Source organism: Aptenodytes forsteri, unplaced genomic scaffold (genome assembly GCF_000699145.1).
Source record: "Aptenodytes forsteri isolate BGI_AS27 unplaced genomic scaffold, ASM69914v1 Scaffold255, whole genome shotgun sequence".
NCBI classification, from domain to species: Eukaryota; Metazoa; Chordata; class Aves; order Sphenisciformes; family Spheniscidae; genus Aptenodytes; species Aptenodytes forsteri.
In genome coordinates, this window is record NW_008794888.1 from 9,940,153 (window position 1) to 9,963,790 (window position 23,638).

General features: G+C 43.3%; 1 protein-coding gene across 1 annotated transcript in view; it reads left to right on the top strand.

Moving 5' to 3' along the window:
• Positions 1–23,638, top strand: part of PDIA5 (protein disulfide isomerase family A member 5) — a 128,369-nt gene that overhangs the window by 84,997 nt on the left and 19,734 nt on the right. Inside the window, exons 12-14 of the mRNA XM_009275051.2 lie at positions 10,253–10,323; positions 11,380–11,543; positions 14,083–14,213. Coding sequence (XP_009273326.1) covers positions 10,253–10,323; positions 11,380–11,543; positions 14,083–14,213 — 366 coding nt within the window. The remainder of the gene's footprint in view (positions 1–10,252; positions 10,324–11,379; positions 11,544–14,082; positions 14,214–23,638) is intronic.

The window sequence follows — 23,638 nt, forward strand, 5'->3', positions numbered from 1 at the left end:
AGAGACCGACACCCACCTCGCTACAACCTCCTTTCAGGTAGTTGTAGAGAGCGATGAGGTCTCCCCTGAGCCTCCTTTTCTCCAGGCTAAACAACCCCAGTTCCCTCAGCCGCTCCTCATAAGACTTGTTCTCCAGACCCCTCACCAGCCTCATTGCCCAATCATTGCGAAATGCAGCAAACCAGGAAAATGAAGAACCTGACATGAATTTTTCCTTTAATGACCATCCCACTTACGTTTCTTGAGGATTTAAAAATAAAAATCAATATGGGTTTTTAGTGGTACTTAATAGGAATGTGGAGAGTATAAAAATCCTAATAACTAGCTTGTGCAGTAAAACTCAATAGGATACCTAATGAAAAGGGTGAGGACAGTAATGATGGAGTCCATTGTCTCTTTTGTGTTGGTCTTTTGATGCTAAAGCACACAGTCTGTATAAGATTGTCTTTTTGAAGCAGTTTGTGCTCTTTGAGCAGGGTAAAGTCATAAAAAAGGATGATCCAGTGATAAAAGCGATAGCCTTATCCTGGAGATGTAAAAGTTTAGTTCCTTGCCTTGCTTTGATTTGTACAATCATGACCCAAATCGCTAAATATTTGTCTCAGTTTCCAGTCTGTGGAGTGGAGATAACATTTCACCTTGCGTGGGAGTTTTCTGTAGTGAGCCATGTCCAGGCTGCGAGATGCTCCAGTATTGCAAGAATTGGGGTAGGGAAGGCATATCATAACCGAGCGTTGCAAAGACCTGATTAACACAAAGGAAGTAGGATGATGACTTTGGCATTCCCTGGTTTGTGGCAGGCAATGAGGCTTTTGGCCACCAAGTTTAGGAAACCCCATCTGCCACCAGGTGAGCACACAGCTCAGACAAGATTATCGCAGCTAGAGCCGATGGCTGGCAGCCTGGTTACAGCCTGCTCTGGGACTTGAAGGGAGGAGCCTTGGCTTGCTCTGGTTCAGCTTCATAACAGAAAGAGTAGCAAAACCAGACTTTTGGGGCGTTTGTGGCTACTTTGCTTTCGGGCTGGATCTCGACTTGCTCTGTGCCATGGTGCTGTTCTGGGGACATGGCGTGTACTTTGAACAACTTACTTGCTAGCAGTTGTGGGTATCGAGAGCAATATGCAGGACAGTAGTAAAGGAGGAAAGAAAGGAGCTGAACTGTAGATACTTGGGGTTTGTGAAATTTGGGGCATTTGTTCAAAATGCATCGCTGTATGCTTGCCTCCAATAGGGAGCAATTAGCTTCTCTATTAAAGAAGACATTTGCGAAGGCTATTCCAATCAGAAAAAACCTTCCTGTGAATGTGTGGCAGGTGGTGTGAAGGGAACATTAGTTTCTTTGGGGATTTACTGCCTCATTTCTCGCATTACTATTGCCTTCCCTCTCTCCTAAAAAGTCCTTACTGACTAGCTGAGACTACTGCAAACAAGTAGTTAGGGCTGCCGGAGAGCCAAGCGGCAGCTGAGAGGTGACAGCTGAAGGGAGACTTGCCCCATTCTCCCCTTCTCTGGGTATCTGTTGTAGATTGTTTAGTTATTCAGAGTGGTCTTTTAAAGGACTTCTGTAACTTTAGCTGGCCTTTTTTGTCCAATGAAAGTCCTCATCTGAGTGTGCAGAGTGGGTGACTGTCTTCCTGCAAGCTTGACCGTGGTGTGCGTATAAGCGCTCGTGGTAAGTTCTGATGGAATGAAGCGTAACTTATTTTTATAGATTTACTTCGCTTGCCTCTAGTGATGGGTTAGCAGTAGGAATTAGCTTTAAGAATTAAGCACCAGGTTTATTTCTTCTGAAATAAATTAATTTCCTTGCCTGGATAACCTTAATATATGGTACAGGGCTCTCATTTGGAAAGTGCCTTACAGTATCTCTGCTACTTGAATCATTACCAGTAGAGTTTTCATTATCAAGTTTATCTTCCTAAATACTTTATGGCTTCAATTTTTATCATCCTGTGGAAGGTAGAGTAGAGAACTTACTTTAAAGGGCAAATAATGAACAGAGAAACCTACAGTGAAAGATTGCTTGCCTGCCTGTCTGCTCCTTGTGCCCTTTCAGATGGTGAGTCGGCAAGTGATGCTGTCTTTGAGTTGTTAATAAATGAATCGATTGCTTTGATACTGAGGTATTGTGCTGATGGTGGAGGTGTGTCTTCTGGGGTCCTGACTGCTTGTGGTTAGCAAGTATCCCAGCACACTTCTCCTAAGTAGATGAATGCGTCTCAGCTGGTAACCACTTTTGCTCTGATTTTGGACAAAAAGTGTGCATTCTGCGTAGCATCCCTTCCTGATACTTGACTTTTGTAGGTATCTTCAACAGTAATAGCCAATGTCACCATTACTCTTAACACCCCTGCTCTATAAGCTTAAGTGCTTTGGGATGTACCTTTCTTAGGAAGATCTCTTTGCATTGCATCCATTTTGCTGATGTTTTATACAAATTGCATCCTAGGAAATTATTTGCTTGCTATGCTTTTTTCCTGAGCTGGACGTTCAAAGCTATTTCATCTAACCTCTGTTCTGTGGCATTTTCATTGCTAAATCCAAAGTATGAAGTCTTCCATAGTGGGGTAAGAGTGTGAGGGAAAGCAGTGCAACTTCTCTTCCCTCCACAAGGTGAAATTTTGTTGATCATCTGACAATGTAGAAGGGGGGGGAATCTTTTTTGGATGTGGAATAATTATGGTTTAATTGAGAAGGAAACCTTCTGGTGGTATTTTTCATAAACTCGCAACAATTTCACCTTAAGGCATCCATGCTGTTGTCTCTGTCTTTCACATTTCAATAGGGGAAGATTAATTTTCAACACCTACTCAGGGCCATGTTCCTCCAAGCTGGTGTAGGAAGTGTAATTCATATCTCCCGATGCCAGCTGATCCACCTTCCTTCACTTCTTTTCCCATCCAAGAGGGGTGGTAGGAGGCACCGTCGTCTCCCAACACTGATTTCTACCAGTTGCACCATATAGTTTTGACTAAGAGGGTATATACATGCAGTGTAATCTACAATAGCTGGAAGCTGAAGCCAGATTTGGAATGGAAATAAGGAACTATGTGATTTTTGTTGTTAGTTTATTTTAAATAAAGATGTTGATTAGCTTAAAGATCTTCCCTGAACGCGTGCTGGAGTCTGTGCCATTGCAGGTGGGGGTATATTTTTCAAAAGCTAATTTCAGGAGTCCGTCTCAGCCAGGGCTCCCTGTAGGGTTAAAAACAGAGAGAGTGCACTCTGAGAGCAAGACAGAGCAGAAATCTCTCTTCCTGCTTAACTCTCAGGGACCCCTGGGAGGTAGCAGCCTGTGGCTGGGGTTAGCCTTGGAGGATATTCACCCTTTCCCCTGAGCCTTTACGTCAAAAGAAAATATGCTCCAGTGTGACCAGAAATGAAGGCAGAAGCATGTGTTATGCAGAAGGTCGTCAGAGCTGTCATCTTTTAAATCCTGTGGAGGCAGCCTGCAGGACCCGCTCAGTGTTCCTCCCGCTCTGTGCTGAGCCTTCCTCTACCGAGGTATGTTGCTGGCTGAAGGTAGCCCTTCTGCCAGATCTGTGAGTACGGCATGGATGCAGATGGGGTTCCTGGAGGATATGTTTGGTTAAGCTCTTTTCTCAGTTTGCTCTGATTTATCTTATGTAATGCAGTGGTCTGACTGTCTTTTAAAAAAAAATAAATAATCTGAACTCGTACTGTAACTGTCTAAAGCTGTTAATGAATCTCCTGCTGAGTGGTTTCAGTGATGCTGGGGGGGAAACAGTTATGCCAGCATAGAAAAGATGATCGAGAATTGGATTTCAAATGCTTTCACCTCTACAACCAAGGTGATCAAGTAGGCAGGTGAGGCTTGGCTCGCTCAGTGTGCATGCCCATGTGCCAGGCAGGTGTCAGGTAGTTCATGTGGTGTTGGCCTGTTCCTGTGGCCTGATCAGGAGTTTGTTTGTGTCCATCTGAATCGTTTGGTGGTGACCCATGCTGTGCTATTCTATTTTTCTCAGTGTCCTGAGGCGTTCCCCCAGGGACATCTGTGCCTGCCGTGTGTGCTCTGCAGCACATGCATAAGGTCCTCCTGAGAGAGACGGTGGCTGGGATGGGGTCACTACTGCCTCAGCAAGTCATACGGATAAGAGAAGGGGTGACCAATTTGTAGTCATTTTGTGCCCCAACTTCACACTGCAGAGCTGCTGGAAGCAGGCAGGGGCTTTCTTCTGTGTGCACATGCTGGGATTGGATTTGCACAGATCATTGCACGCACAGATTGACTGCACTGTGAGTTTGTGGCAATGCCAGTGAGATGGTGATAATGGTGGAGATGAGATGCTGTACTGCTCTCCTGTCACTGGGATGAACTGTGCAGCCCACGCAGCCGAGGCGTTAGGCTGCAACCGCATAAATGTAGCATGACTGCAATATAATCCAAACTGCTGAAGTATTTTCCTTCTAATTCTGTATTTCTAGTTCCTCAGAGTCTTTTCCAGGCTGACCTTTCACAGGCTTTGTCTTTTGTAAAGCCATAAAGCTGTTTGCTTGTCACTGATCCCTAAGCAATGTAATACTTGGTCAAATCAAACCTACCTTTAAAAGTACAGTAGTGAGGTGGGGGGTCTGAATTTGTGTATGTGTGCACACATTTCTAGCTGTTGAAAATTTGAATTCTATATCATGTTAAAGGTGTTGAAGCTGCTTCTTCTGATCTTATAAGAAAGCATCAAGCCTTGAAACATCTTTGTCTTTAGGTATCTGGAATTTTACCTGGGTGGGCAGTGCTGCTGGTGAGAAGGAGATGGACGGTTTGGTGGGATTAAGTACCCAGAGGGAAAAGGATGCATAAATTTCTTGAGCTCCTGATCCTTCATAAGGTGATTTTTTTTTTTTTTTTAAAGAAACGTGGAGATCTGGGCATAGCCTGATGGCTATGACCGTTATGACTATTAAGTGAACATACAACCAACACGGTTGCAAATTTGTACCTGTGATTACAGGGAGAAACAGCTGCTTTTGTCATCCTCCCCCCCTGCCAAATTTGTGGATGATTTCCCATCAGATGTCTGCAATGCAGACGGCTAAATTATGCAAGGGAATCTGCAGCTGTTGTAGTTTATGCTCTCCTACACTGGTGAAAGAACTGTAAGTTGCCTCGTGTCAATCCATAGAGCTACTCTTTTACATAATGCATAAGAAATCTTTGCATGTTAAAGACTTCCATGGCAGAAGAGAATACATTTGTGTTCTCGCATAGGTGATAAGAGGGCTGGGACTTGTGTGTATCCTTGCCCTGGCTGCAAGGATTATGTCTCCCTGCCATGTACATACTCTTGCGTTTTATATATACAGGTGTATGTTCAAAGTTAACAACAGGGCATGCATAAGGGCTGGCTATTCTGCTGTGTTGAGAGGTCACTGCTCCTCTGGGATTAGGAATGGAGAAACCAAAAGTGTATCCCCAGGTATTAAATGTTTAAAGAGCAAAGGTGCATCTGAATTTTTTTTCTTTTCTTGAAGTTGTCTGTAAATCTTCCATGAGCGTAGTCTGAGCTGCCAGTGACCCACTTGCTGAAAGCAGGACATACTTTGTGCTTCAAATTTGTTTTCTCATCAGGCTAATGGAGGTATTTTTGGTATGCAGCTATAGATGGATGTAGAGCTGGCATAATACAATAAATAGCTGGTATGTGATAACAGTACTCAAGCAGTCTGTCGATGTCAGAAATGTGATGATTCTTTAAAATCTTTATTTGCAATTTAATTTATCTCTAGGGTTCTTCATGTCAGAAATCCCTTGTCCACAACCGCCTGGGTGTTGGCTTTTATCTCTGCTTGTCACATACATTTCAGATCCTCGGACAATGTTGTCTTGAAATGAGAGGACGTGACCAAAAGCATGGTGTTTGTGTAGCCATAATAACCTGAAAGAAGCAAACAGTGAATGACAGAGAGAAACAGAGATTTATGTTCTGGGGACAGCACTAAGACAGCATATGCAGGAGCTTAGCTGGAGCTGCTTGACTGGTTTTCTGCCTATCTTCTGCAGGCAAAACTTGGTTTTAACAGCAGAAGTGTTTGCATTAGTTCACTTCTGAAAATGTTTGGAGCAACTGTGCTCTGTATCGTGTCTTTGCCATGGTGCCAAACAGGCTGCTGTAAACAAATACAGATATGTACTTGGAAAAAAAAGTTGCTTGGTACATTTGTTAACCTTCCCTTTGTCCATGTGCTGCTGGCCCTTGCATGTTAGTATCGCTCTGTCCACACTTGGCCTTTGCCTCTGCACTTGAGTATGGTCGCGCTCTGGGAAGGACGAAGTGCTGAGCAAGTCTCGTCCCTCTGCCCTGCAGTGGGATTCTGGAGGGAGGTGACTTCTCTGCACTGGGGCAATTTGGTGACCTGTGATTGCTGTCGTTCTGGGGGTGCAGCTGAGCTAAGCTGTGTGACAGCGACTGCACTGAAGGAAGGAGCTGTTTATCTGCCTGGCTGCGCAGTGCAAATGAGAAGATTGATTATAAATAAACTGGGAAAACTGAATCCTTGCTTCATTTAGATATCTGTTTTAAAAACGGTTAGCAAGGGCCTGTCCTGTACTAGATGTCCTAGCACTGATTTTTGTAAGCTTTGACTTTTCTCCTGTCTTGTAACACTCCTCCTTTACACTTACTCCATGTGCTCTTTTCTATTCGAGCACCTTGGCTCTTGTAGCCTCGGGCTCTTTTTGCGCAAGAGGAGCAAGATGAGGTGTTGAGAGGTCAAAGGAGTTGTCCAGAACTGTTCAGCAGAGCCAGGCACTGAACCCTGACTGGTTTCTGCTGCCGGATGGAGAGTAACTCTGACTTGCACTTCCAAGGGAGCTACTTCTTTTCTGCGAGAAAAGACTGAGGCTGTGGGAGTCCTTTTGTGCAGACACCTGCAAGTCCCTTGGGTGTTTCCCCCAGTCATGACCCAGAGGGGCTCAGAGGATGTCAGTGCTTGGAGTAGGCTGCGGGGCATCCTTGTGTTGACTGCAACCTTTCTCTTCTCACCTGGGATTGAACGAGTCGCTTCCCTTGCTTAGTCTTTTAGTTTTAATGTCAGTATACACTTGACACGACAGTGCGTCTTCTAAGAGCACATCTATCACAGGTGCCCACTACAGACCTGCGGACTTTCCTTCCACTGTCCCAGCAGACCTTACGCAGCACATTGGAGTACCTGGGCTAAGGGCCTGTAGGGTTGTTGTTATTTTCCCATTCATTTTATGAACAGAAAAAGTCTAAAACTAGAGGAACTTAGCCCGGAGAGATACAGCTGCTGCTGAACAACCTAATGTAGCAATCAAAGGAGAGGCAGTGACCTTGGAATTAGTTTAAATGACTTTTTCATTGGCCTTGAGAATTTAATGGCAATCCTCACAGGATTATTGAAAGATAGGATAAATAATCATAGGAGAGATTAATTGATCTGCAGTGTGTAGGTCTGACTTCTAATTCATATCTCCCCTTTTCTGCAATGGTAGGTGGAAGCAGGCTGTAGCACGCAATATCAAAATTCTTATAAAGATGGCCAGAGAAGCATCATTTATCATGGGAGAAGCTCTTAAGATTTGTTGTCCCTCTTTCGGATTCAGTTTAATGTGGTGGCTTTTTTTCCAGGCTGGCATATTGTGCTGTCCTCTGTCAGGGATGGAACAAGCATTGCATGATAAAGATTTAAGGACTTCAGTTTGCATTTAAGTGCCTTTAAAGACCTGATCCTGCTTTCCCCTTATTTTAAGCATGAGTGAGTTAGCTTTGTGGCAGTCAGTAGTGCCATGTCTGTGTGATGTTCATGAAAGAACCCGGAACGGTGACACTTCATAGTCTGGATATCTTTCTCCAGAATATTACTTGCATGAAGTTCAGATGCTTTAGATTGTTGGTTTTGTTTTTTTTTTTTATTTCCTGGGCAAAGTATGCCTAGCTCGTTTGTTTGTTTTTTCTCTGCATAGGTTTGTGAAAACTCGGGTTGTTTGATGCTTTTGGTTGACCAGATCTAATATTAATGGTTGTGGAATACAGTGTAGATTGTGTGGATACCATATCTCAGGACACACTGTGTAAAGCCCACCAAGGTGAAGTTACCCCTGCAAAAAAATATTTTTTGTACAAATTTGAGCTAGCTAATTCAGAGAGGTTCCCAGGTATCTGAGCTGGGACTTGAGATGCCCTTTGCTTAGAAGTGAGGAAGAGCACAAAATGAATAAAGTTCCCTGCTCCTAAAAGGAGAAATAAATCAACTCGGGCAGGTGTCAAAGGGAACTGTCAGCCCCTTCCACAAAGCCATATGCCTGCAAGTTTTCTGTGGGTGGCAAATAAATCATTTTGCCAGCCTCTTTCATGCTCTTAACCAAGACAAGTAGTGCTGAGACAGTAACTCTTCCTCAGCCTTTTCCATTCACCTCTGAAGCTGTCACGTCAGGTTCCCAGCTTGGTGGCACATGCTTCCGCCACCGTGTAAAACCAAAGCAAAGCTTCCTCCTCCAGCTGAGACCCCCTCGTTCTGCTGCTCCTAGCACATTAAAGCATTGGGTTTTGCTCAAAAGAAGGATGTGGGGCTTTTTAATGCTGTGGTCGCTACGCAGATGACTGAGCAATATGGATCTTAGCTGGTGTTTGAACTGGAGTTTGGGCTGGGATCAACCATTTGGGTATTTGCTGTAATTCTCAGGTGGGATTTGTAGTCTTTATTCAAATGTATCCACCCTGTTCTATAAACATGCCCTGAAAGTGTTTCATGGTGTGCTGTGGTGGTTGGAGCTCTGCTGAAGTCCCTGTTTGCTGTGGTGAAGTTACACCTGGATGTCCTATTGCTTCTTGGCTGTGAACGCTCTTTGACTTGTGCTGTATAGAACATGGTTGTCTGGTTGAGTTCAGGCTTAGCTTTGCATCTGCTGGCTTCGGCAGTCATCCCATTAGTGGGAATCAAAGCAGTGCTGAGATTGAGTCCTTGGTTTATTTTCTTTTAGACAGTGGTGTAAAAATAGCCCCAACCCTGTTGCCCATACACCTCAGAAACAGCTTTTGCTGAAGCTGCATTGAAACAGATTTCTAGCCGTATTTTCTGATACTACTTTCAAAAGCTCAGCAAAGTCTGGGCTTTCAAGTGCCCGTTCCAGCAATAACGGCTGAAGAAAGAAAAGCTGACTGCTGCTGCAAACAAGAGGAAAGAGTGCAGCGAGGGATTGCGTTGAGATTACATTGCACCGGGGCAGGCGAGTGAGTGCGTCTGGGTCGTGCCATGCGCCTTGTTACAGCTCTCTGTGTCTCCAGCCTGCGCGCGGGAGCCAGCCCTCACCCTGCCCGGGTGTCGATCTCTGCCGCTCCGTCCCCTTGCTCTGACCCTGCGGGGACTGCGAGTGCGCTGGTCCCTCGGGGGCAATAGCGGGGGCTGCGTGGGGGTGAGGAAGGGGCTGTCCCGGAGGCCCAGCATCACGCCGTAGGTGCTGAAGCGTAACTTCACGTCATGGCAGGAGCCTCACCTGATCCTGAAAGTTCAGCTTGCCTGGAAGCAATTGCACCGGCTGAAAGCAGTTTAATTTACACCCAAATAATTTATTTTAAATCAGCTTTTCTCGCTCATGCATTTATTTTACTTTATCGTAATGTCAGCACTTAGCAGTGAAGTAATGGCAGATCTCTGGAGAACTTCGCACAAGCAAGAAAGCACCATTATCTTGGTTTTACAGGCCCTGCTTATGTTGAGAACATATGTGGTGGTGTAATTACACTGATGTGATTAAATCAGTGCAAATCCTTGCTAGAGGGACATGCTGCACCACTGTAAAGCAGGGCTTATTATCAGTGCAGTTTAATTAAAATTACATTACTCAAGCTGTGCTAGTATAAGCCTCTGCTTAAAGTCAGGAAGTCACGTGAGGGCCTGTGTTGTTTCGTTTTAAAGCAGATAAAGATTTGGAAACTGAAACAGGTGAGGTTGTGCCTCACCCAGGAGCATGCTGGAAGTGATGGGCTTGACAAGTACTGTGTTTATAGTACTTTCTGGGAGGAAAGAGGTGTGGGTGCAAATTCAGGGGTCTTATTATTATTTTTTAATAGATTAAATTCTTTGTTTAAACCATAGTGACCACTTTGGAAAAATCCTAAATCATACTACGGCTTTACAAATAAATTAAGTAAAATGCACGCTAAATTCTAGTAAATCTCTACCACATGGTTTTGGATTGTGATAATGGCTAGATGGGTCAATGAATAACCATGGAGTGTACAACTTAATTGGATTTTTTTTTTTGGCAGGGTGTGGGCACTGTAAGAAAATGAAGCCGGAATATGAGAAGGCTGCAGAGTTTCTCCATGTAGCCAGTGATGTAAGCTAATTTCCTTTATTATATCCTTCAAATAATCAGTAATAAATAACTGGAGTAATAAAAGTGACTTTTCTCCCTACAACAAATTCAGCTGTTCTCATCCTCCCACAGGACCCTTCAAAATGTGCTTCCAAAGTACAGTCTCATCGCTAATGCATGAGCCCTGCCAAAGTCTTAGAAAGAACATTCTGTCTTGAACGAAAACAAAATGGAAAAATGTTTATGTGTTCTGCTGTAGGCCTTATACATAATATGATCAAATCCAAAATGGATTTTTTTCCCCTTACTTAAAGGCATCGAATGTGAAGAAACATAGGCTTTTATTTATGAATTAGATTTGGAAAAAAACCAAAGGGGGTTGATCCCTCTTTCAAATACCCTGGTTTTATGGTTGCATCACTCCATTAGCTTCATCTTAAGTGCTCCATCAGCGTGGCTGGAGAAGAGAGATCCAATAATATAAGTATTAGTGTTATTGATTCAGTCTCATGCTATGTACGCCATGCAAGAGGAGAAGTAGGATTAGTCTCCCCCATACTTTAAGCGGCTTCAGTGGAGACATCTAGAGTCCCTTTGTAGTTGTTGGAGAAGGAGGAGATGAGAAAAACAAAGATCAGATGAATCACACCCTACAAGTGTCTGTTCTCCTGTGACTCTAAAGGTGGTCCATGTAAAGATGCCCGCAAGTTAGGGAAAGATGAATTTGCCTTCAAGTAAACTTGTCTTTAACAATGCTCATTTCTTCTGGGAGAAACTGGGATTTGTGGGAGGAAGTGCCACTCCTGGGAACAGCTCTTAAGCATTATAAAGTGAATTATATACAGGGAATCCTGTCAGAAATGGGAGGAGAACAGGTAACACTCTGGTTACATTTAGTCCATAAGATGTCCCTTCATGGTTTTGCATCAGTCCTCTGTGTCTTTCTGTGTGTCTGTGCTGAGTACCTGAGAAAATGAAGGCACCTAGATCTTGAGTGATTGCCCCCAAGTCCACTGTTCCCTGCCAAAGGGGTGTGTGTATGTTGCTGGGATTTACAGATAGTGGTCTCTGTTTTAGAGTCCAGGTGTCCTTGCAGCAGTCGATGCTACCGTCAACAAGGCACTGGCAGAAAGATATCACATCTCAGGGTTTCCCACTTTGAAGTATTTTAAGGATGGAGAGGAGAAATACACTCTGCCACACCTTAGAACAAAGAAGAAGATCATCGACTGGCTGCTAAAGTAAGTTTCAAGGGTCTGAGATCGTGTTTGGGTTCCTGATTGCTGGCTCCTGAAGGCTGCTTTGGTGAGGAAGTAAATCTTAAACCTAGCTTCATCGACTGCCTAAATCCCTTGCTAACAAAAACAAATTGAATTCCAGTATTCAAAGCCATACAAACATGTACGTTAATTATGGTCTCTAATACACCAAATCCTTTATTTGCTGCGGGGTTTTTCATAGTTGTCCTGGTATTTCTTTCCCAAAATAAATATTTTTCAAATATACCCTAAGCCTCTCACTGGAGAAGGAATAGCAATGGCTCTGAAAAATAAACAGAACATTTGTTGTTCCCTCTTTATACTAAGCAGCAGATTTCACTGTTAGTAACTGAATTTCTGCAGTTGTACTTTTCTCTTTCCAGCATTTCAGAGCCAATGCCTAGAATATCAGCTACGTGGGGCTGAAGGAAAGCCAGAGAGACCAACAAAAACAGCACCTTTGTCTGCACTAACCAACTTTTCTTGGGTGGTGTGCTAAAATATGCAGAATTAAGTTGATGTATGATGAAAATAATTTCATTTCAAAGAAGTAAATCGCTGGTACAATTCTCTCTTTAAGTATTCTGGAATAAAATACGCATTTCCTTTAGGTACTGTAAGCCTAATGTATTTTCTGCATTATTCAAGGGGAAAAAAACTGCCAGCGTTTTCTGAAGTTTTTAAATCGTTTAACCGTTAAGTGCAGTTGGTGTGAGGAATGCAATCTTAATTTTTCCCCTCTTATTTGGTGGAGGGAGGGGGCTTGTGTGGGGTTTTTTTGGTTGTTGTTTTTTTTCCTTTTCAAATTACATCTCTGAGTGCTTCAAATCAGGTAATAGATATGGTCTGGCAGCATCTTTGTAGCATGTTGGGAAGTTTTATCTATATTTTACATTTAGATACAGTATTTCCTTGGCCTCCCTGCATACTCAGGCTCCAGGCTGCTGTATCAATACTAGATGTTAAGTCACTGTCCTAGTGTCACCAGTTTGTTGGAGTATTTTGAGCGCTGCGTGATTTATATTGAGTTAAACAGGTTGACTCTGCCTGTACATATTGGCAGGTGAATAAGCAATGAGGAAGAGGGGAAGGGGTGTTAATCCTTTCTGGATCGTGCTGTGCCTCTGGAAGACTTTTGGCTGCAGCCTGAGGTAGTCAGCAACACAGGGGAAACCCAGACAACTTGTCTCCTGCTCTTGGCTGCTGGATGTTCTCCCAACTAGAGATGCAATAGAGTAAGATCCTTGTTTGCTGACCAGGGATAAAATTGTCACAGCTGCACTGAAGTTGGTGGAAATGGGGATGCATCTGGGGTGCAGGCTGGAGATAAAAGTACAGCTTGTGTAATCCTATCCCAATGAGTGGTCTAGTCGCAGCCATGTGGATTTTGGCTCCAGTCCCTCTGTGGTGACTGTAGTCTGTGCTGCCGCACTAGGTTGTTACCAGTATCTGGGTAGCTTATTTCAGGTCAGCATGGGAAGGTCTGGGTGAGATGAAGTCACACCTCTGACTGTAACTGTAATCGATGATAGCTCACACGGACTGTGTTCGTGTGAAAATTCAGACCAGCTGCCCTAATTCTTTTGCTAACAACTGGCAAATCGGTATCGATGGAAATACGATGGATGTCCACCAAGTGACCTTGAGTAGGACTTTAAAAATCGAGTTTTTCTCCACTTGGTTTTTATGTACCTGATACAACTTAAAATGGTGTCATTCAAAGTAACAGGAAAGTCTGAAAAGCTAATTTATTACCAAGGCGACATATGAAGGTCTTTATACTGTGGCACCATTCTGATGATTTTATATAAGTAATCACTATTTAAGATACAGCAGGAATGAATTTAATGAGTCTGAGAGAAGTCTGTGAGCTGGTGAATAGCAGAAGTTTTGTTAGAGGCGCTCTAGATGTGCGGGATTGCTCTGATCTAGTCAGTATGTGCAGTCATAATTGAAACCTGACATTCTCTTTATCAAGGTAAAATATTCCAGTTCAGTCACCCCAGTCTTCCAAGTGGAACGATGCTGATTATTGCATCCTGGCTTTAATATCTGAATTAAAGAGAAGGTCATGAATTTCTTTATAGAAGTTTGCATGATAGTGATAAAGAGTACAAAAAGGATTTTTGAATGGAAGATGCTGTTCTGTATCGGTTGCCTTTTGATTCCACCTGCTTGCTGTTCCTCTCAATTCATGCCTATGGATGGCACAGTGATACAAGAGCAATGTTTTTTCCACCCAGATGTTGGATGCAATGTAGGAAATCTTTATTCTGCGTTCCTACTCATATGCCTGAGTATGATCACTTAAATTATGTTTTTATTGAGTTCCAGAAATTAACTTGCACCTTTTTTGTTGTTATCTGGTGTTGGAAATATCAAGCACGTTTTTCTACTGCACAGGCACCCTGAAGGATTGTTCAGCCTCAGTTCCCTCATGGTAGTTACGACCAGGACGTGATGCCCCTTTGCCTGCTTCCAGAAACATTTTCAAAACAATCTCATTTCCTTTCTTTTCTAGTCCTGAAGCACCACCTCCACCTGAGCCTGCATGGGAAGAGAAACAGACTAGTGTTATCCACCTTGCTGGAGAAGACTTCAGGGAGTCCTTGAAGAAGAAGAAGCACACCCTTGTCATGTTCTATGCACCATGTGAGTAAATACCTCTCTACGTGGATGGGTTTTATAAACCCTACAGTTTATGAAATCCTGAATTAATTCCCTTGCTCTCCCCAGACTTTTAAGGATAAAGAGCTGATTCTGAATATAACTGCATGGGACCATCATTGGCACCATTGTTTGTATCTTTATAAACGGAAACAAAACAGTATGCGGCATTTATTTAAAGAGTTACTGAGTTAATGCAGACACCAAAGCAGGCAGGGGTACAAAACCAAAACAGATTTATTTTCCTCTGCTGCGTTTTATGGTCCATATAACAAAATGTGATCCTTTGTAGTAGCACAACGGACATGGAGAGCCTGACTCATTAGTGCAGTGCTTCAGTAGTGAAATCGATATAGTGGTGTAGGAGGAATCAGTCCCCAGAGGCTGAGAACAAATTTTGATGGAATAAATTTTGTCTGTAATAAATCTACATTTAAATCTCCACTGGGAATATGGGCATAGCTTCCTCCTCCCAGATTGCTTTGCGTGCATCACACGCATACTTTCTTTTTGAAGCTCCTGAGAATATTTCTAGAGAAGTTTTGAATCAGGCCCTTTATAAATTAGGTGAATGAGAGGGACCTGTTCTGTTTTCCTGTGTTGTCCCAGAGACAGGCAGACTTGGTACAGGTTCGTAACTTTTGAGGGATCTGTCAAAGGGAGAAGATAATCCTGGCACTTAATATTAAATTAACTTGCTTTTATAGCACCATGACTCAGCCCCCCCAGATGCAAGAAAAATTCTTCCCTATCACGTGGCCAGCCCTGCAATTAATGGATAACCTTCAGATAAGCAGTTACTAACTTGTTCCCATTAAACTGAAGGTATTTTCCAGAAAGGGAGAAAAAGCTCAGGTCCTTAATGTTTAATCAGGCAGCCCCTTATTTTGCTTTTCTATTAGAGAATTAAACATGAATGCTTTTGGGCTCCCACGAAGCCCTGCTGGATGTGGGATGTGGGAGAAGGGAGGGGTGCAATTCAGAAGGGAGATTTCTGGAAGGTTGTAAAAGAAAAGGGAAGGGGACTTAATCCCTTCTCAACTCCAGTTCCCACCACCTATTGACTAAAAATTGCCCATGTGCCAGGAATTTCTGATTCATGGACCTCAACTGGTTAAGAGCAAGCAGTAACTTTAAAATCAAATGATTGCACATGAAATGGTAAAATTCAGGAGTTCGCAGTCTCTTGAGTTCTCTTTACTCGATGAGTGACTTTCTGTGGAAGAGAGAGATTTATTTCCTTTTTGGTTTTTAGCTGCATCTTTTTAAGGCACTTAAATTCTTGGTCTTTTTTTAAGGCCATGTTTAAAGCAAAGACACTACGTGCAATGAGTATGTAGCTCTCAGGGTTGAAAGCATGAGGCAACTTGCCTGATGGGCTAATTATGATACTGTTGTTTGCGGGTTGACTTCCATCCTTACACCAGGAGGGGTGAGTAAAGATCAGCCTGGCCCTGTCTGTATGAACGGGCTGTAAAAGCAAGGCTTGCATGATGTAAGACTGTTGGGTCCTTTGAGGCTGCCCTTCAGACACGTTCTTCTTGCACTGTTTTGGATACAGTGCTGCATGGGACCACCTATATACAGGACAGAGAGGTGTTAACTGGAACCACTTCTGGCCCTCCCATGACTCCTAAGACAGTCAGCGTTGCTGTTGTGTTGTCAGTATGTGGGTCATGCACAGTTTCTGATTTGTCAGCTTTGTTCTCTCTAAATGTGGAAGTGTCTGTGTGCAAAGCAGAAAGCAGGCGCACAAAGGGAGTACAACAAGGCTGCCCTTTGCTGGGTGCAGGGGAAAGTAGCAGATGAATATTTTAAATCTCTGGTTTCTGTGAAATAATCATTAATGCAATAGAACGGTACAAATCATTCTATTTTTCAGCTTTTCTGCAGTGATAATGTGCCTCCTGCTAAATTTGATAGATTAGCTTTTGTTTACCATTTTCTCAATCTTGAGACCTCTTGGAGCTTACATTGCCAATTAGTCTTAACTTGCTTATTTTAGTGCAGAAGGAACACTGCTAAAATTGCCAGGCCCCATTATCTCAAATAATTTTCTTTTTCTATTCAGATCCACATCTTAGGTCAGTGCAGACTCACAGTATGTTACTCCATTCACTTGTGACTCTATGACAGTATTTGTTACACTTACACATATGCTGAGATATTTTAAGATTGGAGGTGTGTGTATACATGCATATATAAAGTATGTTTATATATAAATATTTATGCTAAGAAATGTATCTCTCATCTGTCATTAGAATTGAAAGCGGAAAGTTGAATATTCTGACCTTTGTAAAGCTTTCAGCTCAAGTGACAAACCTTTAGGCAAAGGCCACAGATATATATCTTGCATGCAAATTAAAATGAGATCTGGCTTTTCTGTGGCAGCTTCCAGTCCAAATTACTTAATATGTATAGGAGAACCATTAATCTGCTGCTATGCCGATAACTCTGGACTGAGCTGAGCGGTGCTTTAATGGTACTAAACAGTGGTTCACAGTGATTTAGCTCCGGAAGAGAAGACTGCTACATCCACATAGAAAAGATGGGGAGCTCATTACTCCATCACCCTGAACATGGGTGAAGCGTAAAGGTTATTCCTGGTGCCTGTGGAATATTTTAAGGACTGAGAATCAGAATCAAAACTCTTGAAATTACTGGGGAAAAAAAATCCACTCCTGTGGACTTGACACCCACAGAGAGCGATGTTCTTGATTTCACATTCCCATTCCTCCCCGGTGACATCTCTGTGCACTGTAATAACTGATTTGGGGCAGGAGGCAGCGGTAGGGGCAGGTCCCCAGTACTGACTTGGGGCAAAAGTGCCAGCTGTAGAAAAACTAATGCTACTTGTGCTAATAACTGCCTTGGAGCTGTTCTTCATCCAGGTGTCCATTGGGTAGGTCTGTACCCTCTGTGGCCACCACGCCATGCAGGCTCATGGTGCGGGCTGGCACTTGTCAGTGCTTCTCAGGGCTAGCACTTGGAGCAGACTGCTGGCATCTGTGCTGCACAGCACCTGGCCCGGCTCTTCTCTGGACCCTTGTGGGGCTCTTGTGGTCCTAAGATGTAATTGTCATCCCACTCCCTTATCTCTGAGTTCAAAATACCTAAAATAAGAGGGCAATGATGCAGTCTGCTGAAGTGAAGCATGATGCCACAGGTATGTGTTGTGTCCTAGGGACTGCCATGAGGGGTTTGAGGAGCATTTGAAAGCAGCAGGCTTATTGCACCAGCATTTGAGAGGCATTTTGGGAGGGTTTATGAGATCTGTGTCTGTATTACCTCCACAGACCCCATTCCTTGGAGTACTGGATACCATCAACTACTCCAGGTTTCCTTTTGTAACTGCTTGGCTTCATCCAGAAATGGGGAGAGGAGACAACTAGTCTGAGTATGGTTTGGTTTACATACATAGTCTGGTATGCGGATGATCAGGATTTGGGGGGCTGTGGACCAAATCGGGGAGTGAGCCAAATGGACAAGAATAGATCCAGCCTAGCCCAGTTAGACTGCAGTGCTTAATCAGCTATGGCCAGAAGTACACACACGTCTGTGGTCTACGTCCAGAGCTTGTTTCAAGACTCGCAGCATTAAACGCCTAGCATCCTGGACTGACCAGTTTGCATCAGTGCCTCTTCTGGGATCAATGCACTGACTTTTCTTTCTTCTTTCTCATGTGGCCTCGCTGTTTGTTCATATAGCTTATCTGAATGTGTTTTATCTGCATTTTTACTTTTATGTGCTCTCTTCACTCTGTTATCCCAGATAATTGAGATTTGAATTCGCTAATGCATTAAATTTTAACCTCCTCCTACTATAGCTCTGAAAACTGCAAAATAGAAGCAGTTGGTTGTGATTAGTTGTCAGAATCACAAAGGGCAACAAAGTTCCAGTAAATAACATGTCTTCTCAATTGGAGATGTTTTTGCTGCATTACTCAAACTGAATTAAGGGAAAAAAATGTGATTGAAGCTAGGTGAGCATTTTTCAATGAAATATGGAGATGCAGATAGTTTTTCAGGAGTGTACTGTGTTTATAACCCAAACTTCTGTCTGGAGAAGCCCTTGGAGTCCTACATGGAATTTCTTGTTGAGGCAATGCAAAGACCCATACCAAATTAATGACCATCACATATCTAACGAAAACTCACATGGTTCCCTCTTCTACCTTGTTCATCCCTGGGATTTAATAGGCCTTTTTGATGTCATAATTTGGTGATGTGACTGTCAAGTTTTAGCTATTCTTGGGTGATGCTCCCTCAAACTTACGCTGGGTCTTTTCTGCGCTTGTAGAAACAATTCAGAGCTGGGGACACAGACTCCATAGATGGACATCTTCAACTGCATTAGGCAAAGCATCACCAGCAGGTCAAGGGAGCTGATCCTTCCCCTTTACTCAGCACTGGTGAGACACAGTTGGATTGCTGTGTCCAGTGCTGGGCTCCCCAGTACAGAAAGGACACTGACATACTGGAGTGAATCCAGTGAAGGGCCGTGATGGTGATTTAAGGGTCTGGAGCATCTGACATATGAGGAGAGGCTGAGAGAGCTGGGACTGTTCAGCCTGGAGAAGAGGAGGCTCAGGAGGATCTTATCAGTATGCATAAGTGCCTAATGTGGAGGGTAAAGAAGACAGAGCCAGACTCTTCTCTGCAGTGCCCAGGGACAGGACAAGAGGCAACAGCAGAAATTGGAATGCAGGAAATTTTGCTTAAACATAAGAGGAAGTGGTTTATTTTACTGTGGGGGTGGTTGAACACTGGAACAGGTTGACCAGAGAGGGTGTGGAGTCTCCATCCTTGGAGATACTCAGAACCCAACTGGACATAGTGCTGGACAACCTGCTCTAGTTGACCCTGTTTTGAGCAGGGGAGGTGGACTATAGATGATCTCCAGAAGTGCCTTCCAACCACAGCAATGTTGTATGTTTCTAGGAATAGTAACACTGGAGTTTGAAATACACAGTGGTTTTTTTGTTTTGTTTTGGGGTTTGTTTTTGTTTTGTTGGTTTGGGGTTTTTTTTACCCTTTCCATCGAGTTCTGATTTTCTCTAAATAGGAAAGCCTTAATAACTACTAATTCTTGCACAGAAACAGAAGCTGTCCACTTGTGGCTCATAAGAATGAGAGACTAACACATGAAAACACATTCATATCATTTTTTGGTCGAGATTGCTGCCTCCAAAGAGACTACAAATGAATCAAATGTGTCAGAAACAGGAATTATATATAATAGACCAGTCATTAACAGGTCTGAATGACCGGGGGGGACACTTATTTTTTAGATCAGTCACTTTTAGTGGAAGGGCTCGGCACTGAGCAAGTTCATTCAGTTCCTACTTTTGTAAAAACACAAGGTAATAAGCGTTCTTAAAAAATAAAGACTTTCAGCAGCAATGAGAAATAATAGGGGGAAAATGCTCCCTTTTAATGGTTCGTAAGGGTGGCAGTTGCCAATGTTATTAACTTGCCAAATGGCCTCAATTTGTGGGACTCAACAGGGTTCGCAGAATGGGTATTTTTAATAAATACTTTGCTGGGAGCTGATTTCCGGTTCTCTGTTCAGCAGCGAAACTTTCACTTCACTGGAAATTATTTTTGTCACCTGGAAAAGGTTATTTTCTGGTGAAGCCTGACCCACAGGGGTTACGCAAAGAACACCCAGAAATAAACCCTACTGAGGATGATTTTAATGAGGTATTTTTGTATTGTACTGTACTGCGGCAAGAGGATGTGCAATTAAGAGACATCAGCGTCCTTGGCTCTTCACTTAAATTTTTTGTAGGGTTTTTCTTTCAGGGCTGGAAGAAGTGAACGAGGGCGCTTAACCTGTATTGCATCTGATAAAATCACAGAAGACTTTGGGATGGTGTTTGAGCCATTAAAAGGCTGTGTGTTGTTCTAAGCTGTTAGTGGGAGATGGTACCCGGGTATTGTTCTGATGTAAAACAGAGAGAGTTCTTCGTCTTCCAAGTCAAGCAGGAGTCTTGACATCATCGCTGTCTGATGGGTCATCTGGCCATCAGTAAGAAGTAAGAAAGAAATCGGATAGAGATTTCTTCAGCAGTAAGAAATCAAATAGGGATCACGTTTTTTCGGTTCTGACTAAATCAGTCCTGCCCATCCCTGTGTGTTTCATCAGCAGTGCATAAAATGCTGAGAGCTAAAGCAAACTTGCATTAATTTTACCCACAGGTTTTATTCAAAATATTAATCATTCTGTATCCTGGTATGCTCCTTCTCTGTCTCTTCACAGTAAAAACTGCCCAGTTTCTTCTGTCCGAGTTACGCATCGAGGAATATACAACAACAAAAAAGCAATTAGCTGAGAGTCCTTGCCAGAATGGGTTGCACTGTGTGCGGAGCGGGTGCAGAAGGTGTTTTGGCTATTAATGCTAACAGCCAGGAGGCCAGTATGCTCCTCCAGCCCTGCTAGCTTGCTTGTGGGACCCAAGCTGTCATCAAAAACCTGTTCTGAAGAAAGCGGTATTGTTTCCTTTTCAACCCTCCCATTTTTTGAAGTATGCTGGGACAAAGCTGGTTGCACTGTATCTCAGCCTTTGCACAGGAAAGTTTGGTGAGATAATGCTCTGTTCTGGCTAAGCAGGACTGCTGTAACAAAACATGGCAATTTTGACTGACCATGAGGCTTCAGCCAGTGGCTGCTGGGCCTGAGATGACCGGTCTGGGTCTCAGCGCTGAGCAGACCTGCGTGGCATAGTTCTGTATGAAGGATGCATGGAGGGTGCTAAAATACTCAATAGTTGAGTTAATGGGTCCAGATGCAGTGGGCAAAGCAGCAGCACAGATGAATTCAGTGTCTCATGATGGCCTCGGATTGGCTCCCACCAAGAGGTTTTCCCGTCGCTTGCAAGCAGATCTGGTAAAGTTTTGATTAGGAGGCTGTATGAAAGAGCCTGAACAAAATGTGCGTGTTTGTAAATGAAGCTTAAGCTATCAAAAAATTATTAAAAACATGCTGAACAGAAAGAATCCATTTCAAGGCAAAAACCCTTGCAGGGAAGGATTTTTCTGGTTGTTGACTGAGGCAGAAGCGAGGTCTGGACCCTCTGATAATGAGGCTTTAAATCCTGCGTGGGCTGGCACTGCAGAATTTTGATGTTAGCTCTGCCGCTAACTGGTTTCTCTCCTGCATTAGTGGTGCTCTTGCTTCAGGCTTGTGTTAGCGAGGTGCATTCCTGTTGGTGTAAGTAGTGCTGATGCCACAGAGCCCATTAACAGGCTGGTTTTGATAAAGGATGAATTTATAGAGTGGTCTCTGCAATCAGGCTGGCAGAACTGCTCTTAGTCCCAGTGTTTGTGTTGAGGATATTAATTAGCACCGAGAGAACAGTTTTAACTGCTCTCAACTCAGAAGTTGAGGCACTTCACAGGACTGCACGTAGCTGTGATGGAAGTGCTCAGAGGTGGCTGTCGTGGAGCTGTGGCATTAAACTTAAATTTGTCAGGGTGATCCAGCTCCTCTTGTTTTGTAAAACAGTATTCATGCTTTAAATCTGTCGCAACCCTAAAATGTTACAGCTGCTTGAATTGGTGTGAAGATTACCTGTATATAAACAGCTCAGGCTTGTGAGAAGGGGAAGAGGAGGGAAGTGCATGCCCTTGCCCTGTGAAATTCTCTCCCTGCAGACATGCAGCTGTGTTGGTGCAATGTCGTGTAAAGTCTGTGTGAGGTACATTAGGAGACATTTAACTATGAATATGCCACCCACCCTTATGCACTGTCATCAAACCCATTTCCAATAAGACATGCTTTTTCTGGTGATGCAACATTATCATAACAGGGGCTGCTTTTGAGCCTCACTTAATGTAGGTGTAATTCAATGGTGCCTCCCCCAGTGCTCTGCCGGAACGCTGCTAACTCAGAGCAGTTTATCTTCTGATTTCCAGTTGCATCCACTGGCATGTTAGATGGCAAAATGATTTCATTTGCTCTTTAACTATGTTTGCAGTTAACCAAGGCTGATGCTGACTTGGTTAACCTCTGTTACCAGCTTCGTTTATGCCATGTGGGCCAATGACACAGTTTATCTGGAAAATCCAGGTCTGCTGGAACTGACACTTTTGTTCTGGATGTAATTATTGCTCTTTAACCCTTTCTGTCCAGAGGTGGCTTGCTGTACAGCTTTCCATCTTAAAGGATTGCTTGTTGCCAAATGCCAGGTGCGGTCACGTCATTTGTAATTCACTGCAGTCGGTCATATCCTTGCCTTTTGTAGTGGATGAAACAGTCCAAGAGTTTGTGCTGAGTCTTTCTCCTCACCTTTGCAATTTGGCCTGTTCTGATGACTTTGTTGCTGCTATTGCAGTTGTTCATGTCTAAGGCTGGGTTTCCAAAGATTTGATTTTTTTGTATGCCTCATCTCCTCTGTATACCCCCAAAGTGTTGCAAAATAAGAGTTCAGATAGCTTGGAAAAAAATGCATCAAAACCCACCAGCAGGCTGTGAAATTGATAGTAGGTTGCCTGTTGTTGTTAAGAGTAGTGGGGCAAGCCCTGGTTGACCTGATGCTTAACTGAAAACCTCATGACCTTTTTGAAATCAAAGGACAAATCGCCCTCCTTTCAATTACTAATATCTCGTGTCTTGGAAATATGATTATGCTACGTGTCAGGTCATGTCATAAAATGAGCTTTGGTTCCAGATGCTCAATTAAAAGGCCCTCCAATTCTCTACTGGCAGAACAAAAGCGAATTAACCTTTCAGTAATATCTCCAAATGCCTTTCTCAAATTTGCCTGTGGATTCAATAACTTCTGTAGCTACACGAATTGTGTTGGTTTAAGCAGTTATACCCATTTTCAGCTCTTATCTGTGCAATTACTGTCTGTGGCCTGTCTTTCCTTGATTGACCAAGTAATATTCTCATTTTAATTCTAGTTAATCACTTGGAACTCTTGAAGTGGAAACAGGCTTTGCTTTACTCTGCGGTCTACAAGCTCCCGGGTTTGCTTTGATAGCTGTGCAATGTGCTGCTTTCACTTGCTTAGAATTGCAGTCATTTAAAAACCAATAATGGAGGACGGTATCTACCCCTGTTATTTAGACGGTGATGATTTCAAGCAGAGATGAGGAATTGGAAAGTCATTCCCTGCTCTGCACTTTGCACACTGAGGGCTCCATCCCGCCACGTGCTGAGCCCTCTGAGGGCCTGATGGTTTTGCAGTTGAATCAATGGAGTCAGCACCTTGCAGCCCTGCTCCCCATCAAGCAGGATTGTGAACCCTGAAAGTCACTTAACCTCTTCCTGACTCCATTTAACCTTGGGTGTAATGACAGAGGGGGATAATCACGTCTGTCTCTCTTCAGGGCAATTTGAAGCGTAATTAATTGATACTAGTTAAAGCATTTGAGATCACCCGTTGAGAGGTACTAAAGGAAGCT